General features: G+C 52.1%; 1 protein-coding gene across 4 annotated transcripts in view; it reads left to right on the top strand.

Annotated features, from left to right (window-relative positions):
* GLI2 (GLI family zinc finger 2) overlaps positions 1-18,010 on the top strand; it is a 257,356-nt gene that overhangs the window by 157,566 nt on the left and 81,780 nt on the right. The window contains exon 1 of one of the 4 annotated variants that reach the window (XM_045479496.1): positions 13,496-13,959. The exons of the other annotated variants lie outside the window; for them this stretch is intronic. Coding sequence (XP_045335452.1) covers position 13,959 — 1 coding nt within the window. The 5' untranslated portion in view covers positions 13,496-13,958. Of the gene's footprint in view, positions 1-13,495; positions 13,960-18,010 lie in introns of those variants that run through there. 4 annotated transcript variants of the gene reach the window in all.

Below are 18,010 nucleotides of genomic sequence, written 5' to 3'. Positions count from 1 at the left end.
CACTGTCATTCGCGTTCAGGTCATCGCTATCGTCACATAGGACTTTGAGCTGAAACTGTACTGTTCTCACTCTGTGACTCTAAGAGGATGAAAATGGGAACCGCTTCTGTTTATGGAGCACCTGTTATACGACAGATCTTTTCTTTTCTTTTTTTTTTTTAATTTTTTTTAAATGTTTATTTATTTCTGAGACAGAGAGTGACAGAGCATGAGTGGGGGAGGGACAGAGAGAGAGGGAGACACGGAATCAGAAGCAGGCTCCAGGCTCCGAGCTGTCGGCACAGAGCCCGACGCGGGGCTCAAACTCACGAACCACGAGATCATGACCTGAGCTGAAGTCGGCCGCTCAACCGACCGAGCCACCCAGGCGCCCCACGACAGATCTTTTCAATACCCATCAGTATGTCCTCCTCAAACCGACCCCGTGAGGCAAGAATTCCTCATCCCATCTTGTCAGAGTTTATGAAGGGGAGGGACGCGGTCACAGCTGAAGTTCAGAACGCTCCCGCTGGCCTTCCTGAGGGGACCGGAAGGGCGGGGACGGACGCGGCGGGGCAAAGACACTGCTCAGGAGGCAGCTGGGTCTTAGACAAGAGATTCAGAGGCCAGAGCCACGTCTGCTGTGTGTACTTGAGGCCGGGGAGGAATCCGGGAGGACCCCGGCTGAGTGGACGGTGGTGCCTTCCCCGACGTGGGGGGTCCTGCCGAAGAAGGGGTGTGAGGAGGAAATGCCGAGCTCTGTGTCTGTTGGACGTGTCTCCTCCCAGAGGCCTGGGGCTTGAACGGCGCTCAGAAGAGAGGGCGGGGCCAAAACACAGCTCCAGAAACCTAGAGAAATATGTGCGCCGACACACCCGTGTTTTTTTGTCTGTAGGCACCAGTGACACTCTAGGAAGAGGTCTGGCTCCTCAAACAAACCTCAGAAGCTGGCCCTAAAGGAGCCCTGCGGTCACTGAAAACAGGTGGCTGGATCCCGTCTGAAAACTCCCGCGTCGCGAACGGTAGATGGTGTGAGCCACAGAGACCTGATGCTCCCTGAGCGCGAGGGGACATTCCGTTCTGTGACCGTACAGCTCCAGGGCGACCCAGGACCGCTCCCCAACAGTGACCCTGAACTGGTGCTCACCAGATTCCAGCCGGAGCATTTAGCCTGTGATCATCACCCTCTCGGAGTGCTCTTTTCCTCGCCGGGCTGGGTGTGGGATTTCCAAAAGGCTTGTAATCAGCAGCAGCGGGAGCTGTGCGTAGCCAGCTCTCCGTGCTGACGAAACCCGGGAAGGCCGCTGTTTGAGGTTAGCCTTGAGTCAACTTGTGCCATGTACTTGGGAGCCTTTCAAAGGAGGCGGGTGTACACACAAATCATTACGAGCCTAATCAGAAGTTTGGGTATTTAGCGGGCTGTGTACACAGCCATCATTGTTGCAAGGGCCCTTCTCCCACAGAGGCCATTATTCCGGAGCGGGGTGCTGTTTGCCTGGTTTTGTCTGGGCCACAATTTGCATTCACTTGATGGATTGTCAGGGTCGGGGGTCTCCTCCTTGGGAAGCAGTGGAGTGGCTGCTGAGCAGACCCTTCAGAGGAAGAAGAGTGCTAATACCAGCGTTTGCCCAGGTCCTTGAGAGGGCCGGGATCTTAGCGCGGTGCTAGATCAGTATGACAGGCGGCTAAGAAGCTTTGGATATGCATTCACAGACCCCTTTTATTGCTCACTCAGACGGGGACCCGGGAGGTCCGCTCCAAGGCGGGGAGAAGCCTGGTGGCGGCGGCAGCTTAGACGCCGTTAGGAGGACCTGGCCCGCGGGCTCTTGGTTTTTTGCCAGCTACCGTGGCCTGCCCTCCGTTCAAGTTTGCCAAAGTGATTTGGAGTGGCCTTCCTCCGGTCCCGCCCCGCACAGGCTCCCTTAAGCCCCTGCCCTGGCACCTGCCTTCGTTCTGGCTGGCTGGATGCTGAGGAGATCCAAAGGAAGAGAGTAGAGCAAGGGGGGCAGGGAGGAGGGTGTCCGTTCACTGCAGGGAAAGGCCCCCCCACCCGTCGCCGGGGTAAACACTGGGAGCTGCCAGAGTGCCCTGCGATCCAGTGCTGTTGCTGTCTTTTTTGGCAAGGCCGGAGATGTTTTTGGTTTTATCTTTGGTGTTTTTCTGGGACATCGGTAGTGCCTGGTGACTGCATTTGCTCTCTTAATGGGATGTCATTACCGAGCCCTCAGAACTAGACCCAAGGCTCAGAATTCTGTTTGGAACAGCATTGCCATCACTTTTCTCTTCGTATTTTCCATTGCTTTTTTCCTCTTCGGACACAGACCACCCTGTGCTGTGTTTCAGGGGAGGGCGGGGTGGCAGTTAGAGACACACAGACCACGGAGCCATGCTCCCCTAAGAAGCCCACCGGTCAGTGTAGACGTGAGCCTGCGGTTGGGGTTTGGTTTGGGTGCAGAGGGGGGTGCGATTTTTTTAAATTAAAGTCTGTATTCCAAACCCTCAGGGATTTCCTTCTGTTACCGTCAGAACCATGGCGTATGGGTTGACGACCATCAGTGATACCCGTTTTTCGCAGGTGGGGCTCCGTTCAGAACTGCCACCTGGAGGGGTCTAGTTCAGGGCCAGGTGTCCCACGTGGGCTCCACTGAGACGTGCTCGAGGTGACCCAGACCAGCCAGCGTTGGCTGAGACCGCAGCAGCAAATCCTTTTCTCAACGAGAACCCAACAGTTCACAGGCTTGGCGGTTAGCAAGTGACTTAACATTCCTCCTTCTCTCTATTCACAGTTAAAATGGACGTAAAAGATGCCAGCCCGGCACCAGACGGGTACCAAGGCTCCCTTCTCCCCGGGTTGGGGAAGGTACAGTGAAGAGGGCCCATGCTAGGTGCCTGGGAAGACTTGGTCCCGAAAGGGGACGCTTTCTGGGTGAAGTCGGTAGGTCAGGTGCTGTGGGACCTCAGGGGAACAGAACCTCCATTTCATACCTGGTCCTCAGGGAGCAGGAAAGCAGAGGCCATGGAGAAAACGTATCTTTTCCTTTAGTGATTTTCTAGTCCTGTTCATCAAAAAAGGCTGCTGAGAAAATGTCGGAAGACCTGTGAGGCTAGTTTAGCATATTCATATGTTCTAAGGAAGCTTAAATAGCTGTCTTTTCATTGTAAGCCACCTGGAACCAGTCTTTGCGAGGGGGAGGCCGTCTGGAGTTGCACACCTGGGCAGGCAAAGCTGGAGAAGGAATGCCTCTCCCTCAGAGAGTGCAAGCTCCTTCACCCTAGGAAGGAAGGAGAAATCACAACACGATGTGACGTAAAACATAAAAGGACAAAACTTTTAGAAAGTAAACAGTCTCCGCGATCCAGGGCCAGGCACAGGATCTTGACACCAAAGAAAAAAGAAAAAAGAAAAATAGACCCCTGTTATTAAGAGGCTGAAGCGTGGGGCGCCTGGGTGGCTCAGTCGGTTGAGCGTCCGACTTCGGCTCAGGTCATGATCTCACGGTTCGTGGGTCCGACCCCCGCACGGGGCTCTGTGCTGACAGCTCAGGGCCTGGAGCCTGCTTCGAATTCTGTGTCTCCCTCTCTCTCTGCTCCTCCCCTGCTCATGCTCTGTCTCTCTCTCCTTCAAAAACAAAAACAAAAACAAAAACATTAAACAATTAAAAAAAAAAAAAGAGGCTGAAGCGAGAAACGACAGGCTGGGAGAAAACGTTTGCAAACCGCATATCTGACAAAGGACGAGCACCTAGAATACAGAGAGCTCTCAACACGCAACAGTAAAAAACAGAAGCAGTCCAGTTAGAAAGTGAGCAACAGACAAGGAAAGAATGTCATCCAAGAGAAGGTGTCCAGATGGCAGACAAGCACGTGAAAAGATGTCCAACTTCCTGGCCATTCCGGGAATGCAGGCCAAGACCTCGGAGAGGTGCCGCTACACTGTTAAAATACAACGTTAGCAACAACACCAAATGCTGGGGCGGATGGGGGGCCGCTGGGTTACTCACACATGGCTGGCGGGAGCAGAAAATGGTATGGCCACTTTAGAACAGTCTGGCCGTTCCTTATCAAATGAAACATGCAAATACCATGTGAGCCAATAGGTGTTCTCCTGGGCATTGGTCCCAGAGAAGTGAAAAATTTAGGTTCACGCAGAAACCTGTATGGGAATGTGTATATTTGTAATAACCGCAAACCAGAAACAATGCAAATGTCCTTCAGCGGGTGAATGGTTAAGCAGACTGTGGCCCGTCCTCACCATGGAATACTAGTCGGCAATAAAAAGGAACAGAGTCTTCGTATGTGCCAACTTTGTTGAATCTCTAGGAAGTTAGGCTGAATTAAAAAGCCAGTCCCAGGGGCGCCTGGGTGGCTTAGTCGGTTGGGCGGCCGACTTTGGCTCAGGTCATGATCTCTCGGTCTGTGAGTTCGAGCCCTGCGTCGGGCTCTGTGCTGACGGCTCAGAGCCTGGAGCCTGTTTCAGATTCTGTGTCTCCCTCTTGCTGACCCTCCCCTGTTCATGCTCTGTCTCTCTCTGTCTCAAAAATAAATAAAACGTTTAAAAAAAAAAAAAAAAAAAAAAGCCAGTCCCGAAGGTTACAAACTGCGGGATTCCACTTGGGTACAATTTTTGAAATGACAGACTTTTAGAAACCGAGAACAAATGATTGGTTGGCAAAGGCAAAGGCAGTGAGGGGAGGGGCAGGAGGGAGGCAAATATGGTTACCAAAGGGCACATCAAGGATCCTTGTCCTCGGTGCCCTCACTGAGATAGAGCGGAAAAATCAGAGCAAGGTGGAGGGGTTGTAGCAATGTCAGTATCTTGGTTTGATGTGTTGCATTATAGTTTTGCAAGACCCCACTGGGGAAATCTGGCAGAAGGGTACCCAAATCGGTATAATTTCTTAGAGCTGCATTTGAATCTAAAATTTATCTCCAGGGGCATCCAGGTGGCTCAGTCGGCTGAGCGTCCCAACTCTTGATTGCGGCTCAGGTCATGATCCCAGGGTTGTGGGATCAAGCCCTGCATCGGACTCTGAGCTGAGTGTGGAGCCTGCTTGGGATTCTTTCTCTCTTCATTCTCTCTCTCTCTCCCTCTGCCCCTCTCCTATTTGCACTCTCTCTCTCAAGAAAATAAACACAATTTTTTAATTAAAAAATAAAGTGAGCCTGTCTCCAAGTAGCAAATTTAGTTCACATGCAGTGTGGATTAAGTCGTGTGTCTTCAGTAGCTCCTCCCCAAGTAAGCTAGCGGTGCGTTTCATGACGGGTCAGGCCTCCCTTGGGTCATCTTGCACATCTGGGAGTCCGGTGAGCTATAGAGCTGGAACCAGAAGTCCCCAGAGACTTGGTTGCCTCAAGCTGGCGGCCAGGGAGTTGGGGAGCAAGGATGAGTACCTTCCGCTTCACCTCTGGCCACTTTCACCCCGTGGTGTTTGCTCGTTGACGGGTGGCTTTCTTCTACTCTTTTCTCAGGATTGTGTCCATTTGTTCATTCACTGAGTAATCCATTTGTCAGCAGAGATTTCTGGAAGGCCCACTGGACATCAGGCAGCTGATGGGGTGGCGGAGGAGCGGGTGGGAGGTGCTCTGAGATGAACAGGTGGCCCCAAGCGGGAGCCGGTGCGGGAGCGAGGTCCAGATGAGAAGGAGGAAACAAGGAAAGGTCCTTCTAGAGGGGGCGACGCTTGAGCTGCCGTTGGAAGAACACGTGGGCCTCAGGCATAGAAGGAGCTCCCGGAGAGGTGTAACCTCATGCTTCCAGAGTTGGCTCTCTGGGTTCGAATTGGGACTCCTTTAACTGCTCTTCTTCTGGTTATTTTTCTCTGGAACAAGGACGTATAGGGATCGTTCGGAGGATCGCGTGAATTGCCTTTTGTAAATGCCTGGTCTCCAGCGAGGGCTGTGTAAGTGTTTGATAAGTGAACAGAGAGCAGGAGGTGAAGAGACCTGCGGCATGCCCTTGAAGCCCATGCCAGGGGGCGGGGCAAATCAGGACTGCCCGGGAGAGAGCAGGTCCCTCCTGATGGCATGGCTTTGCGGCGAGGGGCAGAGCTCAGCTGCCGCCCAATGGGGAGCTGGCTCGCATCGCTGGAGTGCAGGGCCACACCTGCTGTCCTGACCAGGAGAGCACTGCTCCTTTCTCTCTCCTTGTGACCGGCCCCTCCCCCGTGCACCCCGACTCCACTTGGAAGGTAGCAGAAAGCGGCTTTCCCCATGAGGCTGTCCGCACGTGCTGAGGATGGAGACCTGGGGCATTTGGGGGAAACTGGACTGTCAAGTGTCCTGGGATAGAGAGCCCTCTTTCCACCGCACCCCCCCCCACCCCATGTGTGACCAGCAGCAGCCCCTACCGAAGCACGGTGGGTGAAGCCCCCTCCCCTCCTGACCCTGCATTAGTGTTTGCTGTGTCACCTCCTTGGGCTACTTAACAGAACACTGAATCGATGTTCACTTAAAGTCGTGTCCTGTTGGGGCGCCTGGGTGGCTCAGTCGGTGAAGCGTCTGACTTTGGCTCAGGTCGTGATCTCACAGTGCTTGCGTTCAAGCCCCGCATCAGGCTCTCTGCTGTCAGCGCAGAGGCCCCTTTGGATCCTCTGTCTCCTTCTCTTTCTGTGCCTCCCCTGCTCCCTCTCTCTCTCTCTCTCTCTGTCTCAAAAAAAAAAAAAAATAGATAAAAGTATTGTCCTGTTGTCCCCTTCCCACCCCCACCCCCATGTGAGAGTTAAAAGAAAGGGAGGGAAGGGAAGATTTGGTCTCTTTACTCAAGTCACAAGGGTGCCTTTTCCTTGTTTTGACTTCTTGATGGTTCTCCTGGGTCACCAGGGAGAAGTTTATTTCAGGAGACGTTTCTGAAGATGGTGGGTTAGAGCCACCACCCACCCACCCCCTCCCGGGGTCTGGAAGGGCTGAGGTCTGGGCTGTGGAACCACATGGTCCATTCAGCATTGGTTTTGCTGGGCAGGGGAATCCGGAAAGTCTTGGGGGACTGTAGGCAGAGTATAGGCCTCTATTTGCCCCTCAGGAACGTGGGTGCATAAAGCTTGGTCTATGCCACACAATTTTAGAAAGGGGCCTTAGCAAGGGGAGAGTTCTGGTGCTGGTCTGCCAACTAGGTGCCATCAGTGTTTGCTGTGGAAGACCACGTGCCCTGTGCCCACTGCCACCTCCCGACCACCTCAGTGGGTCCTGGCACCCTCATGTCTGTGCATGAGGCCTTTCTTTTGCTGTTGCCCCGGCGGCAGGCCAGGGTCCCAGGAAGTTAACACCCCAGATTGACAACCCTGCTTAACAAATGGCTATTGCAGAATTAGTGTATTAATATCCCAGCTCCCTCGCCCCTCGGTTGGGTGTGCAGTGGCTCCCAGAGTGTCCCTGCAGTGTTAAGCCCACTTGCCCAAAGTGGTGGGGAGTGTGCTGATGGCCCTGGCTAGCCTCCTTCCCTTGCTTGTCCCTGGTGCCCTACAGGGGGCCTGTCACCTCCAAAATAAACCCCTTGCACTCACATCCTTGTCTCCCAGTCTGCTTCTGGAACACCCAGACCAGTGGGGGTTGATGCCACTTCCCTGGCAGAAACCATGAACTTGAAGTCAGATGAGATAGACCACCACTGACAGTGGAGCAGACCTACCTCCCGTGCCTCAGTCTCCTCATGTGCAAAGTGAGGACGATGACCCCCTGCCTAGCCAAGACGCTGCCCCCCGACACACGTAGTCACTAGTTTTCTAACAAAGATGTCTTGGAGCGGTAATTTGAGAGATTTCGGTAGCCCAGGCTCTCCCTGAGTTGTTTGGAGGAAGGCTGAGTGGCTCTAGCTGGTGGGGGCTTCTATTTCCTGGTTCTTTTCTAGTTTCTGTTCTTGCTGATGGACAGGAAGAGGGGGGCAAGGGTGGGCTCCAGGTGAGTAACCAAACCCAGCTCCCCAAGAGAGGGGGAGTTGTTTTCAAAATCCAGGAGGCCCTGCCCCTTGGCTCCCTTCCCCCACCTGGGGCATGTGTGTGGCGCTGGGACAATTAGGATTCTTGCTGGGCGCCCACAGCCCACCCCACCCCCGCCTCCGAGCCTATCTTGAAGGATCTTCTGAGAACTGGTTCCTTTCTGGGAGCGTTTATAAGAGATTTCTCATGGCTCAGTTCCCCTATAGAAAAGTGGGAATTGTAAGTCTTACGTAGCTTAAGAAAGTAAAGGGAGTGAGTCAGAGCCAGACAAGAATAAGTTAACAGTATTCATGGCAGTGTCTTGGGAGGAATTGCCAAAACAGAAAGAAAAGCTAAACACAAAACCAACCAAACAGAAAAAAAGGAAAGCTTGAAGCAGACTAAGAAAAGACGGACAGGAGACAGCCAAACTCCCTGGCCGGGCCGTTGAACAAGGAGGCAGACAGTTTTCTGGGTCTGTGGGTGCATTCTGCCTCCTTAGCCCGGGCCTTTGTGGGACCCGTCTGGGGGAATATTTAGCAAAGCTGTTTATTTTGCATAAACCCGAGTAATGGCCGAGCCTGAGGGAAGAGGAATTGTGTGGGCTGACAGCAGTGTGATTTAACGATGAGCCACCTGACCCCCTGCACCTCTCAGCCTCCCCTGCCGAATACATTCACATTCCTCCGCAGCCCGCTGCATGTTAATCACCCGGGAAGGCTGAGGCCCGAAGGAGGCCCATTGTGGGGACAGAAGTCTTGAAAGCCGTGGCTGGGGTCCTCCCCGGGCTTTGTGGTGGCTTGCGTTGAGTTTGGGGTACTCATTCGTGTTTCCCTTCTTTTTATACCACTCATCTGAAAACCCAACTTGCTGGAAAAAGCGTGAGTTTTATGCTCGAGCCTTCCTGATTTTTCCCAAGCATTTGCCTGTCTCCCAAATCTGGGCCCCTTTCGAATGCAAAATTCACTGGTTTTATTTTTTACTGCAGTATTGGTGGCAGGTGCCGGCCCCCTTTCGAAAGGAGAGTTTCCAGGGGCCCTCATGACTGCCGCGTTGACACAGAGGCTGGGTTTTAACTGTGCCCTGCAGGACTCCAACCTCTAGCTCTCAGAAGCTCCTACTCTGTTCCGTCTCGTACATTCTGATCCCTTCTGGTGCCTCAACGGGCACCGCCCTGAGGACGTGGCCGACAGTGAGGGAAGGGGCTCCCTAGCTTCGGCTTTGGCCGTAAGTCCATGAACTCCCACCCCCACCCCATGCTGGCCCTAGCTCCCTCTGCTGTGATGCTCACAGTTCTCACCCCCTGGGAAACAAGGAAGAAAAACCCAACAAAGACCAAAAGAAAAAAAAAAAAAAAAAAAAAACCAACAACAACAAAACAAACAAAAAACAGAAAAAGAAAATTGCAAACTTGGCTGTAAATGTGGAGCAGAGAAGTTTTTGCTTGGACTGGGCTCTGAATGAATATGTGGAAGGAACAGTGCAGTGTTAGGAGGGATAATGGGGAGGTTAAGCATTTTCTTTTCAGAATTGGGGTGAGCACATGACCAATAAGAATACGAAGCCCCCCAAGTTCCACGAGAGAGGACGGGCCTCATGGAAGCGGGTGGGTCTGGGAGATGGGGACCTGCTTCTACCAGGAATCTTCCCCAGTCACCCCTTCCTTTCCTCTTTTTAAAGGGAGGGTCAGGGGGTGGCACCTGACTGGCTCAGTTGGAAGAGCATGTGAGTCGGTCTCAGGGTTCAAGCCCCACGTTGGATGTAGAGATTTCTTAAAAATAAAATCTTTCCATAAATAGATAAAATGAGAGATTTGCTCCCCCGCTGGCTGCTTACATTTTCTGACTCTGACTCTCAATATTGGCATAGGGCTCTGAAATCCTTATCACTCATTCTCTCTTGTCACCTCCCCGTGGGACAGATGCCACTCTTCTGTCCCTTTGTACAGATGAGGAGGCAGCGATCAGGGAGTGCACACAAGCGAATGCCAGGAGGGTGAACTGTGTGCAGCTTTCAGGGGTGTGGTTCCCAGCAAGCTAAGAGTGACGGTGTTTAATTTTTCCTGTCCCCATCTCTCCTTCCCCAAGTCTAGATGAAGTGGTTCTTGCCTGCCTCATTGGTCAGTGCACCTCTCAGCACTGGGTGTGGCTAAGATTTCTCCCTCCCTGGCTGCCTTCCTCCTCCCCACCCTCCCGTTCTGTCCCCTCCTGAGGACTGCCTGGAGGCAGCCTTCACTGCCATGCCAGACGCAGTCCCAGACCTCAGGGAGCTGAGGTTCACGGGGGGGGGGGGGGGGGGGGGGGAGGTCTATAGGAAGTCACAGGGCCATCGCGTCAGAGGCTGTCGGGGTCCAGAGGGAACCCAGAGGGGGCATGCCTTCCCTACCCGAGATGGGTTAGGTCCGGCAGGGCACAGGGAGAGGAGGAGAGTCTTGACACGTAAACGTTAGCCACGCAAGCGGTAGCCAGGGCAACCACATTGGAGTGGGGTATATATTTAGAGAGACACAAGGGCGGTGGCCTTTCTTCCAAAGACCAAGAGTAAAACTCTAAAGGCAGGTGATGCCAGTGCCGTGGTTTCAGCAGTCCAAGTTTGCAGCGAAAAATTGTACCACCAACAATTGGCATTCTGTTGTACAGATGGGAGTGTTAACGGGTTTCTGCTTCCTTTGAAATTCATAACGGCACACCTCCTTTGAAGCCTCATTCCTTTTTCTCTCTTTCTTAAGGAGTCTCCAGCTTGGGTATCAATGACTCAAGAGTCACCAAGAATGAACCCTTGGTGAGGTTTCTTTATTCATTTTTATCCTATATGGTTCTAGAGGCAGACTCCAAAAATGCATGCAGTTTAATAGGAGATCAGAGTAAAGTAAAAGGGGATCATAACATAAAAATTAACAAGTCGAAGTGGGGGGCAGTGTTTGTAGGGGGCAGGGGCTGGGGAGGAAGGTGCACGCCCTTCTATCCCAGGAGCCTGTGTGAGTGATTGAGGGGAGGGGGGACAGGAGGTGGGAGAGAGCTTCCTATGGGCAGAGGCCCCAGAAATGCTCTGAGAGAATAAGACTCTCCCCTTTAGGTTACCCCAAATATGGGTGCTCTCCCCACGAACCCCTCTCCCATCGATATACCCCACTGTGTGTCAATACAATACAAATACCTCCAGACTTCCTGACTTTGTCTATACCAGCCTCGGGCGGGGGTGGGGGGGGGGAACTCCCTGAGTTTATTCCCTGGGAGGGGAAATAGGGCTTCACCTTTTGGGTCCAGAATCTGTCTCTCTGTCCAGAAGTGGTGTGGGCTCTGCGCCTTTGAAGATTCTGTCCAGGTTCCTCATGGGTTTAGGGGACCACGTCTTCTCTCAGCTTTGCCTTTCCATGCTGAGAAACCCGAATGCTTCCACATTTCCTCAGAAGAGGTAACAGTACAGTTTAAAAATATAATAAGGTTGGGGCACCTGGGTGGCTCAGTCGGTTAAGCGTCTGACTTCGGCTCTGGTCATGATCTCGCGGTTTGTGAGTTTGAGCCCCGCATCAGGCTCTGTGCTGACAGCTCAGAGCCTGGAGCCTGCTTTAGGTTTTGTTTCTCTCTCTATGCCCCTCCCTTGCTCACGCTCTGTCTTTCTGTCTCTCTCAAAAGTAAATAAACATTAAAAATTTTTTTAAATAAAAATAAAAGTATAATAAGGCCAGTCAAAATACTATTTGTGTTAGGAGGCATCCAAACTGTGGGCACAGGATTTCAGGAGGGAGAGTTTCTATTGGATTTCCAGTCTTCTTGTAGAAGACACCCGCTTGGGATTTTGTGAGCCTTTCTTGATCAAAAGGTGCTGGCTTCCCTTGTCCGCAGAAAGTCTTCCCTGGCCTAAAATCCTAAGGACTCTGTATATCACCTGTTCAGACACTCACACATTGCATAACTCTCTCCATGTGGGAAAAAACAAACAAAACAAAGAACAAGGGGGAATTTGCTATCTTAGGCTTTGCCATTAACATCTGTGATCTCAGTTAGGCAGATGACATCTGGGAGCCTCAGTACTCAGCCCCCGTGCTGACAGGGGTCAGTACCATGAGTGGGTTTGACTGATAATCTTTTGGGTTGAACGGTTAATATCTTTGTTCCTATACATACATAACTCGGTCATCTCTTTAGGGTCTAAAATTGAGACTTTTTTCACTTTTTTCATTTCATGAAATCATCCAGCAATTTCCACCCCAATTTCAGCTGGCGGTAGGGGTGGCATTTTGTTTTGCGATTGGCATCATGGTCCTGTCCAGTTAGACTGGTTTCGGTCCTAGGCTTTGGGAAATTCCCCTTTGCAGCTTCCACCCTTCAGAGGAGTAAATGCAGTATTGTTTTCCCAGGGAGGATCCCTTTACCTGCTGTCTTGTCTTACTGTTGTTGTGTGATGTGGTTCCCGTCCACGCTCCCCCCTTTCCAAATTACAGTAAAACGCAGTGCCATTATGCACCGCTATGGTAGATTTAAACAAACAAAATGGGGGCGCCTGGGTGGCTCGGTCGGTTAAGCGTCCGACTTCGGCTCAGGTCATGATCTCGCAGTGTGTGAGTTCGAGCCCCGCTTCGGGCTCTGTGCTGACAGCTCAGAGCCTGGAGCCTGTTTCAGATTCTGTGTCTCCCTCTCTCTCTGCTTCTCCCCTGTGCATGCTCTGTCTCTCTCTGTCTCAAAAATAAATAAACATTAAAAAAAAAAAATTTAAACAAACAAAATGATTGTCATAAAAAAAAAATCATTCCAGCCCTGTGAGTTTGGGATTCTGTTTTCCCCAGACATTTGCTGTGTGTGCAGAGAAAAATAAATATCTCTGTAAACATATGTTGCATTTACAGTGAAAAATAAATATCTAAATAAATATCAAGCTTTGAAAATTGGAGCACTCGCAGAAGTCAATGCAAATGGTGTGAGCGAGGGCTGCCCTAACTCGGGGGCGTACATTCGCCTATTTGCTCTTAACGGTGCTGTGTTTGTCTTTCTCTCCCCAGCGTGGAGCCCAGAGCCCGGCTTTAGGGAAGGGAAATGAACATTTATGGGGCATCCACTGTGGGCTCCACACTTTACATAGAGAGCTTCGTTTTATCACCACCCACCCCTGGCCTGGGTGATAGGAATTGTTCCTACCAGTTTTAGGTGAGGAAACTGAGGCTCAGAGAGGTAAAGTCATTTGGGTCAGACGACACAGCTACCGGTTGGCATAGCTGGGTCTTTCCCTAGCCCGCGATGAGGGAGGAAGCCAGCGGGCCAATGCACGCAGGTATGCCCGTGCAGCACTTTTTTAAACCCAGAGCCAGACCGTCGTCAGCTCCTGGCACCTCCAGACACAGGATGAACTGAAGGGTCTGCGTGAGAAGGTCCAGGGCTGCTCTCTTCCCTCCCGCAGGCACAGGATGCCTGGCCGCTCTCACATTTACACCTCTCCGCCAAACCCAGGGGCCTTAGCTGGGACCCCTTCCAGACGGCAGGCCTCCTGCACCCTGCCAGGACAGCTCCCTCCTTGGGCTCACGGGGAGCAGGACTGCAGCTGGGCCTCATTTGTGCATTGGAGTTTTACAAGCCGGCGTCTCGGTGGGAGATGGGTTTTGCAGATCCCTGTAATATAGAAGCAAACCCCGTAGGAGAGGAGGGAGAACACGCTTCTCACTTTAGGCCTTTGCTCCTGAGGGTTTCCTTTTTTGGACATGTGTTCTGTGTCTGTGTGTGTATGTCTCACACACACACACACACACACACACACACACACACACACATCTCACCAGGCTGCAGCTGTGGAAGGACAGCCCCCCGAGCGTGCCTCTGGCTGGGCCAGCGCGGGATCATCTCCCCTGCCCGGGGCCTGGAAGGCCTGGAAGGCCTCACTGGCTGTGGGAACCTCTTGCAGTTGAACTGAGGGCGATTGTGTGAGCCGGGCGGCTGGGCGCTTGCAGCCCGAGGACTCGCTTAATGCTCAGGCCGGGCCTAGACCCATCAGGCCTCCCATCTGGCCTCTCTCTTGTGGCTGCCGGGAGGGTTACATGAGGTACTGGATGAAAATATGCTTTAGAGATGAGGTCTGCACAGTGAGTACAAATGAAGGCTGTTTTTCTTACTGGTGTCCAGCCCAGGTGTGGGCCTGCAGTAAATTGTAAGTGGCTCTGTGAGGGGACAGTGGCCCTTTGTGGGAGTGTGTGCCGTGGCTCTCCAGCACCTTAGCGTCTGTCACTGGGAAGCCTGTTCTCATTGCTTCTTTAACAGAATATATCCCTTCAACCAGGGCTCCTCAAACTAATCGCCCCAGGATCTGGCTTAAATCCAGCTTCTGAATCTATAAGTTGGAGCAGGCCCAGGACGCTTCGTTCTAAACACGCACCAGGTGATGCCAAGGCCTCTGGTGCTTGGGCAGCCCTTTGAGTAGCAAAACCCAGGACAGGCAATCTCCAGATCTGAAAGTCACTTCTGTTTGGTGAACCTAGTTGTCATGTTTTCATGAAGTCTAAAAGCAATTTACCAACTACCTGGGTGACCTTGGGCTCAGGAACTGAGCACTCGCTGCCTCAGTTTCCCCTCTGTGCAGTAGGAACAATAAACCTGGCCCCCTGAGGGTTGCATGGCTTAAACAAGATGGGGGACAAAGCCTGTTTCCTTCGAGGCTCTGGATAAACATTATTTGCTGTCCTTCCCCCGACTGCCTTTTACTCTCACAGCCCCCCAGGTGCGAAATAGCCAAGGCACATGTGTGACAACAGTTGCTGTTTCAAAAACGTGGAAGTCGGCCCCATGGGGCGGTTTGCTCAGGCTGGTGGAGGAGGTCCCCACGTCTGCTGCTCCCCAGTTCAGGTTCAGCATCGTGCCTTCCCTCAGCGGGATGAGGAAAGACCCAGCAGCCTTTGGACTTTTCACAAATTCAAAATTATTTGTATTTTTTTTTTTTTTTTTTAGGTTAAAAGGGAACACATAGCCTTTTTGCCTGATGGGTACAAACCTTAGCTTTGGGGCTTTGTACCAGCACGGCTCCTTTCTCACACACCCACACACTTTTTACCCTCACCCCCCACTCAAATCTGTAAACATTTTTTAAATGTGTATTTTCTTTCAAAATAAAGCCACTTGACGCTTTACCAAAATGAGCTGCTGACATGAAATTCGCATTTGGCAAAGCTCTGTCATCCGTGTTTTACTGAGTGTGGACTATTGTAAATTAAGTGAAGTCAGTGGTTTTTTTTTTTTTTTTTCTTTCCCCCAAATGGTTATAGAAGGAGAGCTGCTGCTAAGTAAAAGATAAATTACGGCCGGATGTAAAGAGGCATCATTTAAAAAGTGTCAGGATACAATTGGGTTCTTAAAAACCATGCAGAGCTGCTAAATTCACATGAAAATTGAATGGTGCGGGATTGCCCAGGGTGACAGCGTCCTTGGCATTGATTTATCCCATCTGTTTGGCCAACCCATTATTTCAGGCCTCTGGTGGAGAGGCCGCGTCCACTGGGGAGGGTCCCCACGTCCTCAGTGCCCAGCGAGACCCCAGGTGAGCACGAGGAGAGCAGAGCCTGCACATAGAAAGACAGTGCGCGTGGGACCCGACCTCAGGAAGGCGGCATCCATAGCGAGCAAGCCCTTTTCTTATCAGTTCTGATAAAATCCTTGCAGTATCCTCTTGAAGGTTGACCTTAGACTTAACATAACCACTTCTCCCTTGTTGAACTTTTAGATCGCCTCTCGTCATTTCTGCCTACAAGTTCTGTTGTGATTACACCTCAGCCCCAGTGTTCCTTACCAGTAGGTGTTTACCCTGGAATAGATCAAAAAGTTAGATCACAGAGTCCAAGGGGGATTCGTGAGGTGTATAACCAAATTATCTCTAACAGTTATTTCCGATAGGGTGCCTCGCAATGCCCCTTCTGGCAATGTGGAGTTCTCTTGCTAATTTTTTTAGATGGAAAATGGTATAATTTAACTTTCAGGAAATCAAGACTTTTTGTCCCCCCCCCCCCCAAAAAAAAGAATCCCCATGCTTAAGGAAGCACCGGGGATTGTGGAGGCCCAATCTGGCAGTTTCTGGCCAGAATCTGCTCACTCCAGCTCTTGGGAGCCATTCTCCACATCTCCCAGAGCCAGGTTCAGTGATCGCTCATTGGTAGCTTGAAATCAGCCGCAGTGAGAGCATTTACACCATGGAAATTGGCAAATGCTATAAGCCAGGACTCCGGCCTCCGCCCGAGACTTGGTGGCCAACATTTATCAGCATACCACTGCAGCCTTTTAAACTTGGTTATGGAGCGCTTGCTGAGAAAACACGTGATGTATAAGAAAAGCCCACGGTCTGGTTAGGAGTAGCGCTGGTTAATCGCCGTTGTCACTCTGTGATCGAGGGCTGTATCTTTGCAGGACTGCCGAGTCCCTAAGTGGGAGAGGACACGGTTCCATCAGGCTTGAGTATTCGAGGAAGGCTTTGAGGAAGAATTAGAGCTTAAGCCGGCCTTCAGAGGGTATGCAAAATCAGGAAGGAGTGACGGCTAGAAGGCACGATGTGTCTCTTGGGCTGTCAGGAGGCCCTCATTTCTTGTCCCAGGCGATGGCTAAAATGGAGATTCGAGCTGGTGCCATGAACCCGGGCTATGACATTAGCCGGAGCCCCCCACCCCCACGCCCCAGGGTCTGTGCCACCCACCCCGGGTCTCTCTTGGCGAAGGGCAGTGGCGGTAGGATGCTGTGTGCCTCCAGTTCCTGGCATCTGGTTCCCACCTCGTCGGAGGTTGGAGTTCACCCTCAGCAATCTATGGCACGCATGCATTTCAGAGGAAATGCCTCATTGGTCCCCAGTGCTGGGTGGGCCTTGTTTGTGTTTGTGCTTTGTTTTTTTGCCTCTCTCAGGGAGAAATGTGTCTTGTTGTCTTGATGGATGGGGGAAGACAGGTGGAGCTTGTTGAGTATATTTGGAAGCGGCTGAAGTGGTTCATTTCTTTTCCTTTTTAAAAGTTCATTTATTTATTTTGAGAAAGACAGAGAGAGTGAGCAGGGGAGGGGCAGAGAGAGAAGGGGACAGAGGATCCGAAGCAGGCTCTGCGCTGACAGCAGAGAGCCCAATGTGGGCCTGGAACTCATAAACCGCGAGATCATGACCTGAGCGGAAGTCGGATGCACAACCGACTGAGCCAACCAGGCGCCCCAGAGGTTGTTCATTTTGAGACTCTGTGTGTAATGAATGGTTCAAGCTGAGGCATGGGAGGCAATGGCATTCAAAAAAAATGGGTACAGAGGAAGGATTTATTGAAGCCCGTTCTTCATGGCAGCATCTGAGGCCAGACAGCCAGAGGGGAACTATTCAGGGTTGGGTTGGGTTTAAAAAGGCAATCCAGGTAGTTTGTTTCTACTGTTCACCGGGCTCTTGGTAGTGGGTGCTGAGTGCTGGTGACCTGCTCCCTCCGGGGCCTCCCTGAGACAGCTGGGACCTCACTTCTGACACACTGTCCCCAGAGCCTTCCGCCCTAGAACCTGTGACTTTGGCACATCCCGAAAAGACAGGTTGGCTGAGGATATGTGAGAAGAATGAAGCCAGCCTCAGGGTCGGACTTGGCCCTTGGTGGTCCTTTGTTTCGTGCCTGGTCTCCTTTACTGCAGCAGGCACTATAAGGGGTATGACAGAGTCTCTGTCCACACTCGAGGTGCACAGAAACCTGCCCCCCACACTCGGACAGAGCTGGCAGTAATGGCCAAATGAAGATGAGCCTTCCAGGACCCCACGACCCTCAGCACTCCCTGCCTCTGGCTGCTCTGCCCATCGATCCCACGCTTCGCTTCCTTGTCCCAAAGGACCCAGAGGGCTTATGACAAAAGACTCTGTGAGAGAGGCCTCGTGGGGGATGCTCCTGGGGAAACAAAAGTCTGGGGACTCTCCCGGGGGCCAGGGAAGTCAGGGACCCCCGAGGCAGGTGTGTGTGCAGGGCTGCTGGGAGGTGAGGTTGGGGAGAGCACTGTGTGTGCAGGGCTGCTGGGAGGTGAGGTTGGGGAGGCTGCTGGGAGGTGAGGAGGGGGAAAGCCGCCCTCCTCAGCTCCCCTCGGTCCTAGAGGCAAGTTCATCCTGTGAGGACAGCCACGGACAGTGGGCTCAGCTCTGCTAGTGGTGCCACAAGT

This window comes from Leopardus geoffroyi, chromosome C1 (assembly GCF_018350155.1).
Source record: "Leopardus geoffroyi isolate Oge1 chromosome C1, O.geoffroyi_Oge1_pat1.0, whole genome shotgun sequence".
In the NCBI taxonomy this organism is placed as follows: Eukaryota; Metazoa; Chordata; class Mammalia; order Carnivora; family Felidae; genus Leopardus; species Leopardus geoffroyi.
This window is presented reverse-complemented; position numbering and strand designations above follow the sequence as displayed.